At 40.4% G+C, this 21,949-nt stretch overlaps 3 protein-coding genes across 5 annotated transcripts in view; 1 reads left to right on the forward strand and 2 right to left on the reverse strand.

Moving 5' to 3' along the window:
• Nucleotides 1-4,970, reverse strand: part of pdzd8 (PDZ domain containing 8) — a 29,594-nt gene extending 24,624 nt beyond the window's left edge. The window contains exon 1 of the mRNA XM_087802173.1: nucleotides 3,920-4,970. Within this exon, the coding sequence (XP_087658299.1) occupies nucleotides 3,920-4,773 (854 nt within the window). The 5' untranslated portion in view covers nucleotides 4,774-4,970. The remainder of the gene's footprint in view (nucleotides 1-3,919) is intronic.
• On the forward strand, nucleotides 4,653-13,512 carry edaradd (EDAR-associated death domain). 3 transcript variants are annotated; one of them, XM_087802175.1, is made up of 7 exons: nucleotides 4,653-4,764; nucleotides 7,346-7,446; nucleotides 9,436-9,494; nucleotides 9,759-9,801; nucleotides 10,982-11,049; nucleotides 11,432-11,480; nucleotides 12,990-13,512. In XM_087802175.1, the coding sequence occupies exons 2-7, from the start codon at nucleotides 7,389-7,391 to the stop codon at nucleotides 13,376-13,378; spliced, it is 666 nt and encodes a 221-aa protein (XP_087658301.1). In that variant the 5' UTR covers nucleotides 4,653-4,764; nucleotides 7,346-7,388; the 3' UTR covers nucleotides 13,379-13,512. The 3 variants fall into 3 exon arrangements, with proteins under 3 accessions (XP_087658301.1, XP_087658302.1, XP_087658300.1); XM_087802176.1 differs by lacking the exon at nucleotides 7,346-7,446; XM_087802174.1 differs by lacking the exon at nucleotides 4,653-4,764 and having other exon boundaries at nucleotides 7,038-7,446.
• A 533-nt stretch (nucleotides 13,513-14,045) lies between these two features.
• LOC148069135 (uncharacterized) lies at nucleotides 14,046-19,573 on the reverse strand. Its single transcript, XM_087803008.1, has 5 exons — nucleotides 19,436-19,573; nucleotides 18,064-18,132; nucleotides 17,896-17,989; nucleotides 17,293-17,468; nucleotides 14,046-17,201 (listed from the first exon to the last, which is right to left on the reverse strand). Exons 2-5 carry the CDS (start codon nucleotides 18,064-18,066, stop codon nucleotides 14,343-14,345), a joined length of 3,132 nt encoding a protein of 1,043 aa, XP_087659134.1. The 5' UTR covers nucleotides 18,067-18,132; nucleotides 19,436-19,573; the 3' UTR covers nucleotides 14,046-14,342.
• Nucleotides 19,574-21,949: the final 2,376 nt, after the last annotated feature.

Below are 21,949 nucleotides of genomic sequence, written 5' to 3' on the forward strand. Positions count from 1 at the left end.
TGAGCACTGGGCAAGTAAGTGCACTGTTTTACAGTGTACTGTAAAACAGTGCACTTAGAGAACTGTGTGATTTGAGACAACATGGATGAAGCAGACGTAGATGTAGCAGAGGTGCAACATACTCTCTGGTGTTAGCATTTACCCGCACATTGAAGGCGATTAAGGATGTTTATGTTTAGATCGACGATACAAACATAGCAAAAAATATTGATAGACTTCCTCAAATGTCTTCATGAGATCGTATCGATACAAGAACTGTATTGATTTATTTAACTTTACGGTTTTATTTTCTACCAAATATTTTTTTATTTACAACTAACATATTATTCACAGCGTTTGCTAATTTTTTGGTGTTGCAAAGAAACCTCCGACCGCTAGATGGCAGCAGTCATTACATTAAATGAGCTGATGGTTGGACATATTTTGGTTTCAGAACCAATGAAAGCATGAAGAGACCTTCAATAACTTCTCTATGACTAGAAGGGGTTCGAATATATAAAGGAAAGGAACAATTAAATCCTAAGAGATCCTGGCGATGACTGAGGACGAGAGGATACAGTTGAGTCAAGCAGCTTTTAAAGCTGATGTTTGGACAAATTTTGGTTTCAAAAGAAATTAAAGCAGTAACGACTTCAAGAGTCATGTGGACGGTAAATTCTGCAACACCAGGGTCAAGTACTCGACAATACTACACATATATACTTGTTACTACAGTATCACAATATATCGCAACATATTGTATCGTATAGTGATACGTATTGTATCACCAGATTCTTGCCGATACAAACAGCCCTAATAACAAGTGAGTGTCATTTTGGTGAAAAAAGAAGTAACACAATTATTGTTGCCACAGTTCCAACTGTGCTGGTGTCTTGCTCAAGGACATTGTTGTGTTATTTAAAGTTATGTGCATTTGAGAGCTTAATATATTTCAGGTAAAAGTGTTTAGCTCTGTGTCTAACTAGTAAGTTGTGTGTCAGCTTGAAGGTGCGTGTACCAATACTCTGTCTTGTCGTCATGTTAATTTTCTTAAAACCACTAGTGTCGTTGTGTAGCTAAACTACACACCTGAACTTAAATCGCAGTCATTAAGTCGCACAACAGCCGTATGTGCGTTTGTACCTAAACTCATTGCTGTGTGTGTGTGTGTGTGTGTGCGCGAGTCTAACTTGACTGTAATTGCGTGAATTTCTAACCCCGTTTGTGGTAATTGTGTGGCTGACTTTCACTGTGTGTACGTGCTTGTGTGTGTGCGTCGCTCCTGATCCTCAGGCTTTGTGCGCATTAGAACATGATCTTATGGCCGCAAGTGTACAAATACTCATGTCCAAGTGAGTGTCAACGATCTGATGTAAACATCGTGTACATTTCAGTCCAGAAGTGGTTTGTGTTTTAACTGATAATGTTTGTGTTGATGAATTAAAAATTGTAGTATTTGACCTCCAGTCTACCTGGTAGCTTATTGTGTGTTTGCTCTACATGTATCAGGACTGGTACATTTGAATCTTCTTCAGTACATTTAAGTATTTCAGAGAAACACACAATGCATAAATGACTCCTTTAAAGCATCAGAACTAGATCATCTCTAGTACAGGAAGTGACCTCAGTATTCAAGTGCCATCAATACGATTAAATGTCATAATAAACATGGAAACTATGAAGGAAAGAAGATGGAGGGACTTCAAAGTAATAAAATATATTAGAGGGGAAACAAAAGAGTGTCACATAAGAGGAGGAGTCACGATAAAAGACGATCATAGTGACACAAACATCAGAGACGCTAAATGCATTAGCAGTGAAGAATCAATACAAAGTGAATTGTTTATATGATTAGTTTGTGTGTTGTTCCTACATCAGTACTTAGTTTGTGTGTTTGTTCTATATCAGTACTTTGTGTGTCGTTCCTACATCAGTAGTTAGTGTGTTGTTCCTACATTAGTACTTAGTTTGTGTGTCTGTCCTACATCAGTACATAGTTTCTGTGTCAGTACTATATCAGTACGAAGTTTTATGTGTCGGTTCTACATCAGGGCTTAGTTTGTGTGTCAGTTCTGCATCAGTACCAAGTTTTGTGTGTCGGTTCTACATCAGTAATAAGTATTTTGTATCACTTCTACATCAGTATTGAGTTTTGAGTATCACTTCTACATCAGTATTGAGTTTTGTGTGTCACTTCTACATCAGTATTGAGTTTTGTGTGTCACTTCTACATCAGTATTGAGTTTTGAGTATCACTTCTACATCAGTATTGAGTTTTGTGTCACTTCTACGTCAGTGCCAAGTTTTGTGTGTCGGTTCTACATCAGTAATAAGTATTTTGTATCACTTCTACATCAGTATTGAGTTTTGAGTATCACTTCTACATCAGTATTGAGTTTTGTGTGTCACTTCTACATCAGTATTGAGTTTTGAGTATCACTTCTACATCAGTATTGAGTTTTGTGTGTCACTTCTACATCAGTATTGAGTTTTGAGTATCACTTCTACATCAGTATTGAGTTTTGAGTATCACTTCTACATCAGTATTGAGTTTTGAGTATCACTTCTACATCAGTATTGAGTTTTGAGTATCACTTCTACATCAGTATTGAGTTTTGAGTATCACTTCTACATCAGTATTGAGTTTTGAGTATCACTTCTACATCAGTATTGAGTTTTGAGTATCACTTCTACATCAGTATTGAGTTTTGTGTGTCACTTCTACATCAGTATTGAGTTTTGAGTATCACTTCTACATCAGTATTGAGTTTTGTGTGTCACTTCTACATCAGTATTGAGTTTTGTGTGTCACTTCTACGTCAGTGCCAAGTTTTGTGTGTCGGTTCTACATCAGTATCAAGTTTTGTGTGTCACTTCTACATCAGTAATAAGTATTTTGTATCACTTCTACATCAGTATTGAGTTTTGAGTATCACTTCTACATCAGTATTGAGTTTTGTGTGTCACTTCTACGTCAGTGCCAAGTTTTGTGTGTCGGTTCTACATCAGTAATAAGTATTTTGTATCACTTCTACATCAGTATTGAGTTTTGAGTATCACTTCTACATCAGTATTGAGTTTTGAGTATCACTTCTACATCAGTATTGAGTTTTGTGTGTCACTTCTACGTCAGTGCCAAGTTTTGTGTGTCGGTTCTACATCAATAATAAGTATTTTGTATCACTTCTACATGAGTATTGAGTTTTGAGTATCACTTCTACATCAGTATTGAGTTTTGTGTGTCACTTCTACATCAGTATTGAGTTTTGAGTATCACTTCTACATCAGTATTGAGTTTTGTGTGTCACTTCTACGTCAGTGCCAAGTTTTGTGTGTCGGTTCTACATCAGTAATAAGTATTGTGCATCACTTCTACATCAGTATTGAGTTTTGTGTGTCACTTCTACGTCAGTGCCAAGTTTTGTGTGTCGGTTCTACATCAGTATCAAGTTTTGTGTGTCACTTCTACATCAGTAATAAGTATTGTGTGTCACTTCTACATCATTATTGAATGTTGTGTGTCACTGCTACATCAGTAATAAGTATTGTGTGTCACTTCTACATCAGTACTCAGTTTTGTGTGTCACTTCTACATCAGTGCCAAGTTTTGTGTGTCACTTCTACATCAGTGCTCAGTTTTGTGTGTTAGTACTACATCAGTACTCAGTTTTGTGTGTCACTTCTTCATCAGTAATAAGTATTGTGTATCACTTCTACATCAGTACTCAGTTTTGTGTGTCACTTCTACATCAGTACTCAGTTTTGTGTGTCACTTCTACATCAGTACTCAGTTTTGTGTGTCACTTCTTCATCAGTAATAAGTATTGTGTGTCACTTCTACATCAGTACTCAGTTTTGTGTGTCACTTCTACATCAGTACTCAGTTTTGTGTGTCACTTCTACATCAGTGCTCAGTTGTGTGTGTCTGTTCTGTGTGTACCTGATCTTGTAGTTGGGCAGCGTGTGTTTCTTCTTGATCACTCTCTTCAGCTGGTTGACGATGATGGACGTGAGCTGCGGCAAAGGTCTGCCCTCGAACTGGGACTTCACCTCGAAGTCCACCAGCGGGTCGTCCAGGAAGGAGAAGGACCAGTGCGAGAAGGGCAGGCGGGTCAGCTGCAGCCTCATCCGGCCCAGCACCCGCCGCATCTTCACGAACAGGTAGGCGGACTTCCCGAACAGCAGGTCCACGTCGATGGCCAGGTGGAACCCCCCGTTGTACTCCATGTCCACCTCCAGGTTCAGCTCCTCGGGTATGCCGTCCTCGTTCATCTGCACCGGCTTCATGAGCCTGGCGCTCTTGAAGACCGGCAGCGAGTTCCCCAGAGACACGTCCCTGAGGCTCAGACCCTCCAGGAGCCGCCCGGCCGTCCTGGTCTGCAGCAGCTCCTCGAACTCCACCTTGATCTTCTTGGTGAGCCAGTGCCGGACCAGCGGGGTGTCGCGCAGCTCGCGGAACAGGAACAAGAAGATCGCGTTGAGGAAGCAGCAGGTCTCGGGTCTGTCCGCCTCCGACGGGTCGCCGTGCGCGGGCGGGGACTGCTTGGGGCTCCCGCCGGGGCCGGAGGCGGCCTCCGCCTGCCTGGACGCGGCGCCACCGTCCGGCTGCTGGTTCTGGCCCGACTCGACGGTCTGGCTGCTGAAGTAATCCTTGAGCAGGTCGTCCGGCACCACTTTGACGTACTGCTCGGTCCTGGCCGCTGGTTCCGGACTCCTCCGGTAGATCAGGAGGAACTGGAGCACCAGCGTCACCAGCGCCCCGGTGAAGGCGGAGATCAAGACCAGGTAAATCATTGTCCGCGTCGGCGGTCCCTGTCGCCGAGTCCAGGACCCACAGCTGAGGCTCACATCGACGCTAACAAAAGCCAGTTCCACCTGGTTGGTCTCGAAGCTGCCATATCATCCGCTCTGAGCCGAGCTGGAGACGCGGCGTCTGATTGGTCGAGACGGTGACGTTGCCCTGTGCGTGATGACGCAGCATAGAGCGCGTTTGTGATGAGGCGTTCATGTACATCCGGATTTGGGAAGAAACTAAAGGCAAAAGCGACAGGTGTCGGTACAACATGTGGACGTGCTGCCACCTGCTGCTCCGGTTTGGTATTGTTTGTTATAAACCGTAACAACAAATTACGTTTATAGTTTGCTTTAAATACAGGACAGATACAATAAATACGTGTAAAAACAATCAAATAAATACGTGTAAAAACAATCAAATAAATACATGTAAAAACAATCATATAAATACGTGTAAAAACAATCAAATAAATACGTGTAAAAACAATCAAATAAATACATGTAAAAACAATCAAATAAATACATGTAAAAACAATCATATAAATACATGTAAAAAAAATCAAATAAATACGTGTAAAAACAATCAAATAAATACATGTAAAAACAATCAAATAAATACGTGTAAAAACAATCAAATAAATACATGTAAAAACAATCAAATAAATACATGTAAAAACAATCATATAAATACATGTAAAAAAAAATCAAATAAATACGTGTAAAAAGAATCAAATAAATACATGTAAAAACAATCTAATAAATACATGTAAAAACAATCATATAAATACATTTAAAAACAATCAAATAAATACGTGTAAAAACAATCAAATAAATACATGTAAAAACAATCATATAAATACATTTAAAAACAATCAAATAAATACATGTAAAAACAATCAAATAAATACACGTAATAACAATCAAATAAATACATGTAAAAACAATCAAATAAATACATGTGAAAACAATCATATAAATACGTGTAAAAACAATCAAATAAATACATGTAAAAACAATCAAATAAATACATGTAAAAACAATCAAATAAATACATGTAAAAACAATCATATAAATACATGTAAAAAAAAAATCAAATAAATACGTGTAAAAAGAATCAAATAAATACATGTAAAAACAATCAAATAAATACATGTAAAAACAATCATATAAATACATTTAAAAACAATCAAATAAATACGTGTAAAAACAATCAAATAAATACATGTCAAAACAATCATATAAATACATTTAAAAACAATCAAATAAATACATGTAAAAACAATCAAATAAATACACGTAATAACAATCAAATCAATACATGTAAAAACAATCAAATAAATACATGTAAAAACAATCAAATAAATACATGTAAAAACAATCATATAAATACATGTAAAAAAAAAATCAAATAAATACGTGTAAAAAGAATCAAATAAATACATGTAAAAACAATCTAATAAATACATGTAAAAACAATCATATAAATACATTTAAAAACAATCAAATAAATACGTGTAAAAACAATCAAATAAATACATGTAAAAACAATCATATAAATACATTTAAAAACAATCAAATAAATACATGTAAAAACAATCAAATAAATACACGTAATAACAATCAAATAAATACATGTAAAAACAATCAAATAAATACATGTAAAAACAATCAAATAAATACATGTAAAAACAATCAAATAAATACATTTAAAAACAATCAAATAAATACGTGTAAAAACAATCAAATAAATACATGTAAAAACAATCAAATAAATACGTGTAAAAACAATCATATAAATACATTTAAAAACAATCAAATAAATACGTGTAAAAACAATCAAATAAATACATGTAAAAACAATCAAATAAATACGTGTAAAAACAATCAAATAAAAACGTGTAAAAACAATCAAATAAATACATGTAAAAACAGTCAAGCACGAGGGAGAGTTTTATTGTAACATGTAACGAAAGAATGATATCATAAGACCAAAACAATAAGTCATAAGGCGTTACTACACATATAAATGCAAAGTTTTCTATCAAAACCTCCTAATGTAAAAGTGCAACACAATACAAGGTGATGTATTGTTTTAAGTACAGTAAAAGGAAAAAAAAGTACTTTTGTGGTTCACATTCTGTGGGTCACATTCTGTGGGTCACAATAGCGACACCACTTAAGGTTTTTTATTACATTTTAAGAGCTCAATTGTTGCATGAACTGACTTGATGGGTAAGAGTTTACCTGGTCAAACAAGTAAGGTGTTTTTATTTAAGATTAAAAGTACATTTTGTGTAACTAGATATTCTTCTTGAATTATTTCGTTAACATTTACGTGAATTGATAATACACCAATGCTTACCTAGCGAGGGAATATTTGTGTATTAAACGAGGTCTACATTTGATCTTAAATGTTGGGACCAAAAAAAAAAAGGACGCGAGAACTACAAAACTCCGAGCCTGCAGTGAATGCAGCATTAATCCAGCACCTCCACTGTAGAGGTTCAGATCCAGTCGCGGCCGGTGGGCTGCGATAGATGTTCTGCTTTCTCAGGATCTTCTCCTTTCTCAGGATCTTCTCGAGCTTTTGTTGGACACTTTTTATTTTTTCTGACATGGGAGAAGCTGCAGCAAAGAAGTTCAACTCTGTGGCGGACTCTAAAGGGAGGTTCGGTGAGTTAGAACTTTCTGTTTGGTTCCACCTGGACTCTTCACACCTGAGGAGTTTTAACTTAACGAGGACCACATTCTTATTGTCCACCTGCACGTTTGGACTTTTTTTTTCCATTTCCATCTTTATCCAAACGTCGTTGTTGTCTTGACTGTCTAGTTTAATATTGTTAATTATGTATACTCTAAAAACAAGGGTTAACTTTAAATTAAACCTACATTTTCAGTCACCCTTAGTTAGATCTTTAATCAAGTAAAGTAACATCTCAAAAGCGAGTGCAGCGGTGAACCAAACGGCGATTGCATTAGTCCTACTTCTAAAAGTCTTCGGTTGTGTTCCTTGTTATGCTAACATTTGTCATGTCAGTGCACCTTGAGCTTCCACCTTCAAGTGTGGTCCATACTGTCCATACTTGGTTAGTGCAATTCTTAAAAAATAATATTATAAATAGTAATGAGATATACGGTAATATCACTTGTTTGAATCATAAACATTTAAATAAATAAAAAATCTAGTGAGGCAGAGATGTGACTGTATAAGTGGTCATAATGTTTTGGTCAGCCCATGTAGATAAATGACCCCAAATGTAATTCACACCTGGGATAGAGACTCGGGGGGTCAGAGTCAAGTTGGAGACCTGGGTGGCCACATGCCGTTTTCACCTGGTGGAATTATGCCCCCTGAGCGACGTGTTATGATGTGGTTTATATTTCATCTCCTGAACTTCATCCCGAGCGCGTCCCGGCACGCCCGACATTCCCAGCGAGGGAGAAACAATGCTCCTCTGATCCGAGGCTCGGCTCGCGCCGGATAATTGGGCGACGGGGCTACAAGTCCTGCTGCATGTTCTCCAGCTCTCCAGGAGGTTCTGACTGACTCTCTGGACGGCTAGGTGACTTGTCGACTCTGTGGTCGGGATGTTGGTCACCTGCATGAAGACACTTATGTGGAGCTTCAGTCACAAACGTTCTTAATGTTGGTCTTTCTTTTAGGCATTCTGCAACCTTTTTTTTAAAGAGGAATCTTCTCGTCTTTTCACATCCGCTGCACAACCTCTAGTTTCTGGACTGGTTCTGGATAAATATCTACACTCCTGCAAAAAGTCCAAACCATGTCATCTCTAGTCAGTGGTTTGCAGGACACCTGCAGAATGTCTGCCTGAAGGGTTGTCATCTCCAGCAGTGGCTCGAACCCAGAGTTGTCAAAGTTTCTGAAGATCAGAAGGTCATATATAAAGTCGTAGAAAATGGTTGAAATAAACAAACGGAAAAACTGAGAAGATATTTATATTTGTAAAATAAAGTTGTGGTGATTTCAGGTTTAGGAATCAGGTGAAGGTAGTATTGTAGTATTGTCCGAGTACTTGACTTACTTTAGTGTTGCAGAATTTACAGACCACATGACTCTTGACGAAGTCGTAACTGACTTAATTTCTTTTGAAACCAAAACATGTCCAAACATCAGCTTTAAAAGCTGCCGTATCCTCTCGTCCTCAGTCATCGCCAGGATCTCTTAAGATTTAATTGTTCCTTTCCTTTATATATTAGAACCCCCTAGTCATAGAGAAGTTATTGAAGGTCTCTTCATGATGCAGACCGACCTCCATGTTGAGTAATCAATGAACTACAACAATGAACCAGGGTAATAAAGTTGAGTTTGATGATGTCAGCAAATCCCATTTTACACCTTGTCTCGTACCAACTCGTTGTCGGAGTGGAACTCTAGAAAGGCCAGCGGAGTTCTGTGGTCGCTGTTCTTTAGAGAAACAAAGAGAGCTCAGTGACGTGAACGGTGGAGAGTCACAGTCCCGGCAGGTATTTTCGGATCTGAAGAACTCTTTGTGCAACATCTTCTTCCTCGCGTACGTTGACAAGTTGTCAGAGCTGAGATGCAAAGGTCCCGTAATGTGGTTGTTCTCTCAGATCTCACAGACTTCATGGACGTGTTTGTGTTGTACTCAGTTTTTAATTCATCTTTTTGTTTGTTTGCAGGCAGGATGAGCTCGGAGCCGGTGGAGGACACCGACACGACCACCTTCGTGGCAGAAATAGTGAGCTTGACTTCTTTCCGCTCAAGTTTGTAGGCCCCTCGTGTTTTTCTTCTGAGAATTACGATTAATTTTCTGCACCACAACTCGACGCACTCGCTGCACTCCAACAAGTCCCGGCAGGCTGGGACTCATCTGGCCTCGTGTTCAGATGAAATATGGAACATTAGCTGTAGCTTATTGTTGAATGTTGAGATCAGAACTTCTAATGCGTCTCTAAGCTGCTTTTTGTAACATCTGTAAATGACTTTCATCTTCTCACCACAGTCTTTGGAGGCCAATTACCCAGTTCAAGTCACGGATCCTCATGGTGAGTCGGTTGCTAATGTCACTGTTGGAAGGAGCAGTGCTTTCTGTCGCTAACAAAACCCTCGCTTTAGCTCTCTGCATCTTGCCCGGCTCTTATTTGCTAATAAGAGCCTAACTATAGCTACGCTATAACTCTTGTGCACCCTGTAACCCTTACGTCAGTCTTGCTTTAGCACGATGTAGCTAACATGAGCCTCACTTTAGCACGATGTAGCTAACATGAGCCTCACTTTAGCAATATGTAGCTAACATGATCCTCACTTTAGCAATATGTAGCTAACATGAGTCTTTCTTTAGCACTTTGTAGCTAACATGAGTCTTGCTTTAGAACTTTGTAGCTAACATGAGCCTCGCTTTAGCAATATGTAGCTAATATGAGTCTTTCTTTAGCACTTTGTAGCTAACATGAGTCTTGCTTTAGAACTTTGTAGCTAACATGAGCCTCGCTTTAGCAATATGTAGCTAATAGGAGTCTTTCTTTAGCACTTTGTAGCTAACATGAGCCTCGCTTTAGCAATATGTAGCTAATATGAGTCTTGCTTTAGCATGATGTAGCTAACATGAGCCTCGCTTTAGCAATATGTAGCTAATATGAGTCTTGCTTTAACAATATGTAGCTAATTTGAGTCATGCTTTAGCATGACGTAGCCAACATGAGCATCGCTTTAGCAATATGTAGCTAATATGAGTCTTGCTTTAACAATATGTAGCTAATATGAGTCTTGCTTTAGCACTGTGTAGCTAACATGAGCCTCGCTTTAGCAATATGTAGCTAACATGATCCTCACGTAAGAAATGTACAGCTAAACACCAGTTTTCTTTAGCATGATGTTGCTAACATTTACCTCGCTTTAGCTCCTTGTAGCTAACCTAAACCTCACTTTAGTTCTCTGAGACTTGCATAACCGCCACTTTACCTTTTGTTTTGCTAACCAAAAGGCTGACATTAGCTCTATGTCGCTCACATGACCCTCACTTTAACTGTGACTGGATACTGTGAGCCCAACTCTTCAAGTCCGATGCTAACTATCCCATGTCTTTAACTCTCCGCTGCTTCATTTTGATTACATTAACCAGTGGCTACTCTACAGCTTATCATCACTTACTGTAGCAGTTCCGTGCATCTGTAGAGATCTTGTTTTGCCTCTTGTTCATTTGTGTTCTTGGGTGTTTCTGGTCAGACCAGGTGACCCTCCACCTCAGCTCTATGCCCTCTGGATACCTGAGCCCCTCCAACAGAATCACACAGGTCAGGTTTGTTCATCATCCACTTGTTTATTTGTTGGACAAATGTTTCCGTATCCACTGCGATGAAACTCTGTAGACGACCATGTTTCGCTCGTACAGTCTGTGACTCTATGCTGACGAGAGTACGTCGATAATTCTAAAAAACAAACTCTGATGTTAGCGATCATGTGATGCTTGTGACTCGCTCAACCCTCGGGGGATCGGCGTGTGCGACTGATCTTCCTGGAGCGACTCTGGTTTGGACACGTCGCGCAGGAACCAGTGGCAACATGTCGAGCTTGAAGTGTCTCACACCTGCTGCGTCCAACAGAACCGCTGAACATCACAGTCGTGCAGCCGGGAACCAGTTTTGAGTCGAGCATTAAATTTCTGTGTCATTGTAGCCAGTGAAGGACGTGGAGGAGTGCACCTGCCCGACCTCCACCTCACCAGGTAAAACTAACTTTGCCGACGAGAAACACACTTTGTTCAACCGTGCAACTTCAGAAAAGTACTGCTCCACAACCCAAAAAAGAAAATCCTTCGTTGTAGTTCCCTTTATTGCCTGAGCGGCAGTAATGAGCCTATGTAAAGTTTGACACCAGTGCTGTGTCGCAAATCACATTCTTCTCTTAGTATACTAGAAGTTAGTATGCATCAGGATAGTGTACATACTAACTAGTACGCAAATTCTCGACAGATAGTATGTCTCAAATCAAACTCTGCTGCTACACACTAACAGGAAATGACGCGACAGCTTCTTCTTCTACTACTATTTAACGATGCTTGCAATCAGCTGTTTGAACGCTATCGCCACCTGCTGGCATCACGTTTTGCAAGTTTGGAAGAAGAAATTAAGAAAAAATATGAAAAACAAAATATTCGCCAGATATTTAAGCTGGTATCAGCACCGAAGACATCCTCTGACATCTGTCGTGTCATCCTCTTACTGCTGCTGAAAATACGCCTGTAAGTATATGTATATATTAATGCATATATATGACGTAACTTCAATTTACAACGTCACTAGGATGGCAGCTGTTTAGGGTAGATAGTGTCCAACGAACCATACTCAATTTTGTGGGCGTTTTAGTGTGCATGGTGCAAGAATTGAGACACACTTACACACTAAAAATACTAGATTTGAGTATTCAAGTATGCCATAGACACAGCATAGATAAGTAGAAGGTTTTGTTGGTACTTCCTAAGGCTACAAACTAGTGATTAGACTCTGAGGCCTCACACATCAATAAAATATATTTTAACCAATTCACACTCTAATATGCTCCACATGGTTATTCTACATAAAAAGGGACCCAAGACTTTCACCACTATGCTAGGCCATGTTTAAACCCAACTTTCTGGGCCCCTGCTCCTCCTCCTCCAGCCAGCTTTAATCACTCCCCGCATTGTTTGGACAACAAGTCCCTTGGAGTGAGTGTGGTTATGGTAAACAAGATTCAATCTCCAGAAAAGAGTTTTCAGTGGGTGAGGCTTAATATTCATTTATAAGAGAGTTTTGGACAAAGAGACAGCTACTGATGAGTACAATAGAGTCCAAGATATATTTAAGACGCACTTAAATCAAAGTGGAACTTTAAACAGAAATATCAATTGCATCAGTGTAGTTCGAGTGTATCGTCTTACCCTGTAGTTAGATAATGATCGAGCGTGAGGCACTTATGATACATTAGTGCTTCATTATGGCGCCATCTGCTGGAAATCACTGCTTTTGAGATTTCATCTCTTTCATAACAATTATGTCTAAAGATGATGATGATAAAAATATAAATAAATACATGTTATTCTTGTGGAACTAAGGGAACACTTCCCTACAACCTACTGCCACACCTCAGAAACCCAGATTCTATGATGCCAGTGGGTTTCAGAACTTTTTTGTCATGTTTATGGTTGTCTCAATTTTAGCGAGATCTGGTGCTCACTTCTCTACATCTCTCCCAGACTTCCCCAAAGAGCTGCAGCTGTTCAACCGGCCGTGTGAGAAGTGCTTCTGTCCCGCCCCGCCGCCCAAGATCAGCGACCTCATGAACGACAAAGATCTCCTGGACACGTTGCGGCTCAAGCTGGACCCGAACCACTGCACCGTCAAAAACTGGAAGAACTTTGCGAGCCGCTGGGGGATGAGCTACGACGAACTGACCCTGCTCGAGCACCGTACCCAGGGCTCCCTGTCCTACAGTCCCACCCAGGAGTTCCTGCTTCGCTACAACCAGAAGACCGTCACGGAACTCACCGACCTCTGCCGGGTCTACCAGCGCATCGACGTGCTGCGGCTACTGCAGTGCTGGACAGAGAAGGTCTGGCCGGAGCGCTGGCAACAGACTCACTGACCGACGCCTTGCAGTCCCTGTTTATCTTTGTACACAGTTTTACATTTTAGAACCAGAGTCGGTCCCTCAGAGATGTGCTGGTCCTGCCTTTGACCTGCTTGTAGCCTCAACTGTAATAAATCTGCTGACACGTGTCCGCTCGTTTTTTTTTAAGAGTTGATCTGGTGCTTGATTCTAGATGATGCATGTTTTGACAATACTTTATTCTATAGCACTGTATTTTTTTTAATTGGTTTCAAAACAAATGAAAGCAGTTATGACTTCGTCAAGAGTCATGTGGTCTGTATATTCTGCAACACCAGTCTCAATTACTCGGGCTACAAATATATTGCTGTTGCCATTCTATCGCAATATCTTGGAAGCTCACACGCGTATCAGAGAAATGATTAGGAATCTTCAGTTCCAGTAGGTGATTGTAATGAACTTCTAGCTAGTATTGGTTCTGTTGACAAGCATGAAGACTTTTTGTCTCCACCTTTTATTGAGAAATGTGTTGTTGTTCTAAAGGGACATTATTGTCTACTTTCTGAACAAGGATCTGTGGCCCACTTTGGGGTCCCAACCCACCAGTTAGCGATCTGGGGTTTCCTCGGTCCAAGTTGGTTCTTGGTAGTCAATCGTCTCTGCAATGTCGCTGCTAACAAGCTTCAGTAACCAGGACAATGTGTTTGTGTTTTGAAAAGTTTATTAAGCAAACGGAACGAAAACATCCGTTCAATCAGAATCTCAGTACATGACACAACTTTTGTGAATGAATTGAGGAAAACGACACCCAAGTTAATGTTGTTGAAGAGCGGCTTGTATAAATAACAGAAATGTACACAAAGAAAATGAGAGCAGCAATTGTTACAAAAATAATAATGTGGCGGTTTGTTCCTCTGGGAGAACGGATGGTGTCCCACCGTCCTGCAGTCCAGGAGGCTTCCATGTATTTACACTCCCCTGGGAGCCCTCTTCCTGAGTCTCACAGGTTGAGGCCCAGCATCTTGTCGAGGCCCAGTGAGAGTCTGTTGTCGGTGCCTGTTGTTTCAGGGCTGGCCAGACCAAGTGTGGAGTCCGGCTTCTCCACCTTGAAGGTTCCTCCTCTTATCAGAGAGGAATCCCCTAAATCTGCGGACAGACCAGGGTTGAGACTCGCGCCCGCGAAGTTCAGACCGATGTCGGTTTTGGCTTCAGTAGGCGAAGAGCTGTGTGACGAGACCTTCTCCTTTGCGAGCCTCAACCTCTCCATGAGGTCAACCTTCTCTGCTGGTTTGGAGGTTGTGTTCAGCACCGGCAAACGAACGCCTTTGCTGACGACGAAGTCCATTGTGTCTGTGTCGATTTTGTTTAGACGCAGCGCCTCCTCGATTCCTCCGGCCTGTTCGATAGAGGTCTCGGGCAGCTTGTGAGTCTTGAATTGAGGGAAAGCAAGTGCAGGATCGGACCAGTTGATCCCTGCACTAGCGCCGGCTTCTTCTTCCTCATCGGTGCTAGAGCCGGACTTTAACCCCCATTTGAAGGGCCACTTTAAATTACTTTTCGGGGAACTTTTTATCCCTGCGTTCAGATCGGCAGAGAGCCCTGGTGATTCAAGATCAGGAGTAGTGACCTCTGCACTGTTTCTATTCTTAGAAAAGTTCAGTTTAGGAAACTTTAAATGTGGCTTACTTGGCTTTTCAAGGTCAACATTTGGAGGATGCAGGTTAACATCGGTATCCAAATTTACATTGGGTGACTTTAGCTGCATATCTGGACCAGAAAAACCTGCTTTGGGAAGGTCGATATTAAGGTTTGGAGCCGACATGCTTGGTGTGTTCAGTGACAGATCAGGTGATCTGGTATTGAGATCAAGGTTTGGTGATCGAAAGCTTGGTCCCTCAAGTTCCGCCTTAGGCAGACTAATGTCAGCTGATGGGAGATCAACACTTGCATCCGGGAAATCGGGAGCCTTCAGTTGAGTCTTAGTACCTCCAATTTTTGGAAGTTTAAAATCTGGCATCTTAAATTTCTTGCCAGCGTCCATATTAACATCTGGACCATCAAGATTCAGACCTGGACCTGAAATGCTGCCACCTATATCAGCTGGTTTAAGGTCCAGATCTGGGACATTAAAATCTGCTTTGGGTGTTGGACCATTGAAGTCCAAACTAGGAAAACCACCCTTTACTTCTGGAGCCGAAGCGTCCAGTCCCGGAAGATCAAGATCTCCGTTGACTTTTGGTCCCCCAATTTTGGGAAATTTAAAATCTGGGAGTTTGAACTTTCTGTTTGCTTCCAGATCTGGACCCTCAAGATTCACGTCTGGAGCATCAACTTTCAAATTACTGTCCGGAACATCTGCTGATGCCCCAAATTTAGGAAACTTGAAATCTGGAAATGTAATCTTCTTGTCTACATCTGGACACTCAATGTTGGCATCTAATTTGGGAGCTGACAAGTTGGCATCCATATCAACATCCGGGACTTTAACATCTGTGTCAATGGTTGGTCCTTTCACTCTGGGTGATGTTAATCCATATTTGGGAAGTTTCAGTTTAGGGAAGCGAACTTTACTTTCCGGTGTACCAATGTTCAAGTCTGCGTTTGGAACTTTGACATGAGCATTAAGGTCTGGTTCTGCTACATCAAGATCTGGAGTACTTACATGTAGGTCAGGGGCATTAATGTTGGCCTTCGGGCCCTTCAGGGTGCCAAATTTGGGTTTCTTGAACCATTTGAATCTACCTGATGGGATGTCAGCATCAATGTCTGAGACATCTACACTAGCTTTTGGAGCGTTTGCAGCAAGACTGAGGTCAGGTTCTGATACAGATGCTTTCAGATTGGGAGCTGAGCCGTTGATCTTCAGAGGCTTCGGCTTTTTAAAATGCCACCACTTGTGTTGATCAACGTCCAAGTCAGCGCCTTTCAAGTCAACATTTGCTTTGGGTACATTAACATCAAAATCTGGAGGGTTGATGGAGGCATCTGGACCAGAAAGGCTAAGGTCAGCATCTGGTAATTTTGCCCTTGGCCCTCCAAGATTGAATTTGGGTTTTTTCCAAGTTCCGATCTTCAGGCCAGGCTTTTCTATGTCTAGATCACCGTTGATGTTTGGCTTTTTCAGGTTCCAATTGGGCTTTGGAGGTGCCAGGTTGAGGTCCAAGTCTGTATCTGGACCGTCAACATTAATTTTGGGTGAATTTATGTCGATACCTGGTGTGCCGAGCTCTCCATTAAGATTTACACCAGGTGTGTTAATGTCAGCCTCTGGACCTTTGACCTTCGGGACTCTCAATTTCTGGTACCATTTCAACTTTCCTCCTCCATTGATATCGGCAGTCGGGGTATCCACCTTTAAGGAGGGACCATTTAGCCCCGGAGTCTCAAGGTTCAGACCTGGAGCCGACAGATCGACTCTTGGAGCATTCCCACTGATGGAGGGAACATCTACATTTCCCCCGATGGAGGGAACACCTACATTTCCCCCGATGGAGGGAACACCTACATTTCCCTTGATAGAGGGAACACCTACATTTCCCCCGATGGAGGGAACACCTACATTTCCCCCGATGGAGGGAACACCTACATTTCCCTTGATAGAAGGAACATCTACATTTCCCCCGATGGAGGGAACGTCTAGATCCCCTGAGTAACCTGGCGTTTGAATCGTGGGTAGGTTGAAGTTTGGCATGGAGAACTTGGGGGCTTGGTATTTGAAATTTTTACCAGCATTTATAGATGGAGTGTTGATTTGTGACCCTAAATCTGGTGTTTTGAGGTTTCCATTCAAGCCCGGGAGAGAGACCTCTGGTGACGAAGTCTTCAGATTTGTGTTAACGCTGTGATTGACTGCAAGTGCCTGCAGTTGACGGAGGGACAGAAGACAAAGTTAACAGTCAACCACCATCACCCTCCTTGACTTAAGTGACCCAGTTGCTTCAGTCACGTACCTTTGTAGTATCACCCAGCCCGAGTCCCACAGATCCCAGACCGGCACTGGCGTCCAAGTCCTTCTTTGTCAGAACCTCAACGTTGCTGTCGAACTTCTTCAACGTTTTCAGCACGTCCAGCAGTTCACTCTGGTTGAGGTGTTCAAGATGAACCGTGGCTGCCACGATTTCTTCCTCTGAAAAGGACAAACATAATATATATTTATGTCTGACGACTGCAAGTGAAACTGGGCCAACACAGAACATGGACACCGGAACCATCGTTTTCTAAGCAAACAAGATCCATCTTAACTCTAGTCCAATTTTAAAGAGACCTTCTTCTAACTCCACATGCTCGCCATGGCTTCCTCTGACATTCTCAGAAGAAGAATGTGGTCCGACAAGATGGCGGCGTAAGCTCACGATCGCTGGTGCACTTGTAGAGTACTAGAAACTGATGAGATTGAAAACCTCTATTGTATTGAGCCTGTAACTGGAATTTCTTATATAAATACTGGAGCTCTACTCTCACTTCCTGTTCAAGAACCATTTCCAATCAATCAACGTAGAGCTGACTCAAGCCAAGACATTTGATCAACACGATGGTGGTTTTTGTGGTCTCACCTGCTTTCAGGCCACCATTGGTGGTCAAGAGATCCCCGGAGAGTCTTCCGTCAGTCCGGATCAGGTTGTCCAACATGCTTTTGCTGTCCGTGCTCTGCGGAGAAAACACAGGTTTGAACACTCGCCACACACTCAACACCCGCGGTGACGCCGGTGAGTCGGTCGTACCATTTTGTCTTTGTCGTGTTCACATCCACGGGCCACAAGAGAGCTAGAAAACAGAGCACATCACACGATCTGCGGACACAAGAGAGCAGAACCTTCGGTCATCCCAACGTACGCTGATGACATCACTGAATAGTTACAAATAGTTACTGAATAGTCACAACTGATGATTCGTAATTCAATACCATTCAGACAATTCTTCATAAATTTATATTAACTTAAAACATTTGGTTGGTCCAGTCAATTTGGGGCTAGAAAACATTTCACTGTTGTTGTTGTGTTTGAATGGTAAAATATAAATAAATAAACAAATGTAAATAAATCTTTTCCCTTAATCCTTGATGAAGAAACAGAAATTGGATTTTATTTGCATATTGTTCCTCACAAAGTATTCCACGCCCATTTCAAAAAAGCTTTTTTTTATTTACTCAAATTTAAATTTAAGTTAAGGTGTTTTTGAACCCATTTAATTCTTTATTTCAGTTAATTAAGCGCTCCTTAAAAACAAAAGATATATGTAGGTGTTAAACAAAGATAAAGAGTTAATTAAGTTGATATTACAAAAGAAAATGCATGTGTAGTTGTTGGGACTTTTAATAAAAATGGAATCATTTTAATACAATTTGGTCAATAAATTGAGATATTGAAATATAATGATAAATAATAAAATGCTTACTTTGTGAACGAAGCAAATGTAGCTGTAAAAGTTCCATTTTGTTATTTAATAAACCATAAAATATAAGGTTAAATGAAAAGCCAAATAATTCTACTATTTCTAGAGTCCGGAATGAGAGGGAAATAGTCACTAATATGTTTGGTTAATTTAATTATTATACATATTTATGCGTGTTCCCCACAATCGATACACAAACACACACCTCAGGAATCCTAAGCTTTTCGTTGGGCAGTTCCAAGAACATATGTGAGTTTAAACCAGTTGGATGGGATTCATTCTGAGTGACACATCAATTACCACAAACACACACACACACACACACACACACACACACACCTACACACACAGAGTCCCTCGGCCACACCCGGACATCTTCAGCTGAAAGTGCGACACATTAATAAAAGACACTATGTTGCAACATCAGAAACTCTCACGCCCAGTTTTGTTTGCTCAGCAGGAGCGGGCGTCTCGAACCGACGACCTTTCAACTTCAAACAGCAAATCACAAATAAATAAATCTGGAGCTGGAGGATAAAAGACTGACCTACGACACCAAGTTCTGAAAGTCGTAAAACTTCAGTTGAGATCACAAGTTCAATAGAAATCTGCAGAAAGTTTAAATGACTGCTTCAAGTCACAGCAACGACCCTCAAGTCTAAAAGCAAGTGCCAGAGAAGAAGTGAAGAAAGATGGACTCACAGCTGCGTCTCCACCTCAGAAGGTCCAAGGACAGGTGTCTCCTCCTCGCTGTCCGCCGCTGCTGTCATGGATGGATAAGACGTCAAAAGCCTATAAGCTGCCGCATCCAGGAGAACAGGTTCTTCAGACTCAGCACCGCCTCCTCCAGCGCCCCCTGCAGCCTCACGCACACGCCTCAATTCCGTGTCACCGAGAGCGACAGGAGCGACTCTTGGCAGCCGAAACTTGAGTGAAGCCTTGAACACACCTCTGCTCCGCAACTGGACCGACCAGGTGGAGAATGTTTGACAGCTCGCTGAGATTCAATGTCAATGTCAACTGTGATCACTTTTAATGCAAACATTACAAGGAACTCTTGGTGATTGAAATCGACTTTTAGGTGATAAAACATTGATATTACGTGGGAATGGGAAACACATATGTATGGTTAATAAACACTGAGCTTTGGAACCATCTTCCTCTCTCTACTGAATCCTTCAAGAAACATCTTAAGACATTTTTAGTCGGGCAGGCTTTTCCTTGATTTTCTGGAACTCCTGTGTTTTTCTCAGTGTTATCTTGACCTTTAAATTATATATTTTATTGAGTATTGTTTTGATTGTTTCAGTGCTTTGTGAGCCTGGTCTGGAAAAGCGCTATATAAATAAAAATTAATTACTTACTTACTTACTTATCTTCAGTTAATGATACGTCATTGGTGTTCAATTTTCATTCTGCTATAGTTATATGCGGATGATAATTGGTACTTTATACAAAATAATAACTGGCTTCTAACACACATATGTTTAGTGTAGTACTTGAGTAATTAAGTACTTAAATATATACATTATTCGTGAAATACGTCTTTATCACAGACTGAACCAGGAACTCATTTTATGTCAAACTGATTTGAGTCAGTCGCTACTTAAAAATCATCAATAACAAGAAAAATATTTTTTTATTAAATAAAGAGTGACACACTTAATTATAAAAAACTTGATGTGGAATTTACATCTTTTTACGTCAAAGTCTTAAATATATACCATTTACTTTAAGACTCCCTTTTTTCTGTTCTTCTCAAATGATACTGAAGTCGTAACTGCTTTCATCTGTTTTGAAACCGAAATATGTCCAGACGTCGGCTTTAAAAGCTGCTGGAACCACTGTATCCTCTCGTCCTCAGTAATCGTTTAATCGCAACAACAACAAAAAAAGATCAAACGGCGCGAATGTTATTGTAGAAAATATAATTATTTCATTTCACACATACATTATTATACCATGAAAACTATTGTAATACATAAAATGATTTGCAATCCAAGAACTTATAAAAACTTATGAAAAAAACCCTCAAAAACGGAATCTATTTTTGATATTTTCTGACACCCCTAAAGAGAAACTCATCCTGGATGCTAGCGGTGAATGCTAACAGTGGAAGCTAACTTCTCAATATCTATTGATTAAAAGTGGGTAGATAAAGCTTTACGAATAATGAAACGTTATTTTTAATTGTTTTGTTATATTGTAAAGTCATTACCACAAAATAAATGAGTAATCCATCTTTTTTTTTCACTTTAACTACCCATTATTTTAGCTTGAGATTAGCATTAGCATCATAAGCCAAGATAAAATGTATATTTAACGCAATATCTCTCTTTGAGAAATGAACAAAGGAAAGAACGGCATCTTACCATTGTCATCGCAAATTAATAATTATATGTTTCTGTTGGACAATACCTCTGTCAGATAAAATAAAAGTAGAACCCGAGTTATGTCTGTTCACAATGATGGTTATGCAACATGATCTCTTGTTAATAATGCGGCTTTTGTTTTGATTTGTTTTACTTTGTGTCGCGTTGCTGCGTCTTTAGTCACCTCAGGTGAGGCGTTGACTCAGAAAAAAGGTTTTAAATTCAGAGAGTTTCCACCCAAGTGTCCTCCAGACGTGTCACAGAGACACAACCCGTCGCACACCCACATTTCATTGACTCCAGGATGAGTCGTTTCAGAAGCCAGAGTTCTGGATTAAGACATGTAGGTCTTCTGGTTCTGCCTTGTAAATAAAAGTGTCAACATGTGTGGAAATAGAAGAGGTTCTGAAGACACAGTTCTTCAGGACTATGACACTGAAGTCAGCACGAACCACAAACCCATGACCAGGAGTGAAAGTGTTTTATGTAAACACACATGTTGCTAGTATGTGATCTCGTTTGCATGTGTATGAACAAACTGAATGTCAGGAGAGTTTCTGTTCTTCCAGTCCTCCGGGCGGAGGAGAAGCCGGAATGTTCCGATATCAGATGTAATATTTCTGAACGTCAATTATCCAACATTTGTGAAAGTCGGGTTCAAGAGAAATGCTTTTTTCTCAAGAGCAACAACTCACTGACCTGTCGTTTAAATACGTCCAGAGTTCAAAATTATTGTTTTATTTGTTTTCGATCATCTTTTTTTATATTAAATATACTGTATGTTTATTGATTATAATACAATCTTGTTTACATTTCCAGTGATATGCCTTTTTTTTTAAAACAA

Source organism: Callionymus lyra, chromosome 11 (genome assembly GCF_982586985.1).
Source record: "Callionymus lyra chromosome 11, fCalLyr1.hap1.1, whole genome shotgun sequence".
NCBI lineage: Eukaryota > Metazoa > Chordata > Actinopteri > Syngnathiformes > Callionymidae > Callionymus > Callionymus lyra.

Bases quoted from the DNA above. Each gene is read 5' to 3' on its own strand.
- edaradd (XM_087802174.1), top strand. From the start codon at position 7,311: ATGTTCTGCTTTCTCAGGATCTTCTCCTTTCTCAGGATCTTCTCGAGC. The intron at 7,447-9,435 runs GTGAGTTAGAAC...GTTTGTTTGCAG, and splicing joins GGACTCTAAAGGGAGGTTCG to GCAGGATGAGCTCGGAGCCG. The intron at 9,802-10,981 runs GTGAGTCGGTTG...GTTTCTGGTCAG, and splicing joins TCAAGTCACGGATCCTCATG to ACCAGGTGACCCTCCACCTC.
- LOC148069135 (XM_087803008.1), bottom strand. The intron at 17,469-17,895 runs GTGAGACCACAA...TGTCCTTTTCAG, and splicing joins CAATGGTGGCCTGAAAGCAG to AGGAAGAAATCGTGGCAGCC. The intron at 17,202-17,292 runs GTACGTGACTGA...CGTCAACTGCAG, and splicing joins GGCTGGGTGATACTACAAAG to GCACTTGCAGTCAATCACAG.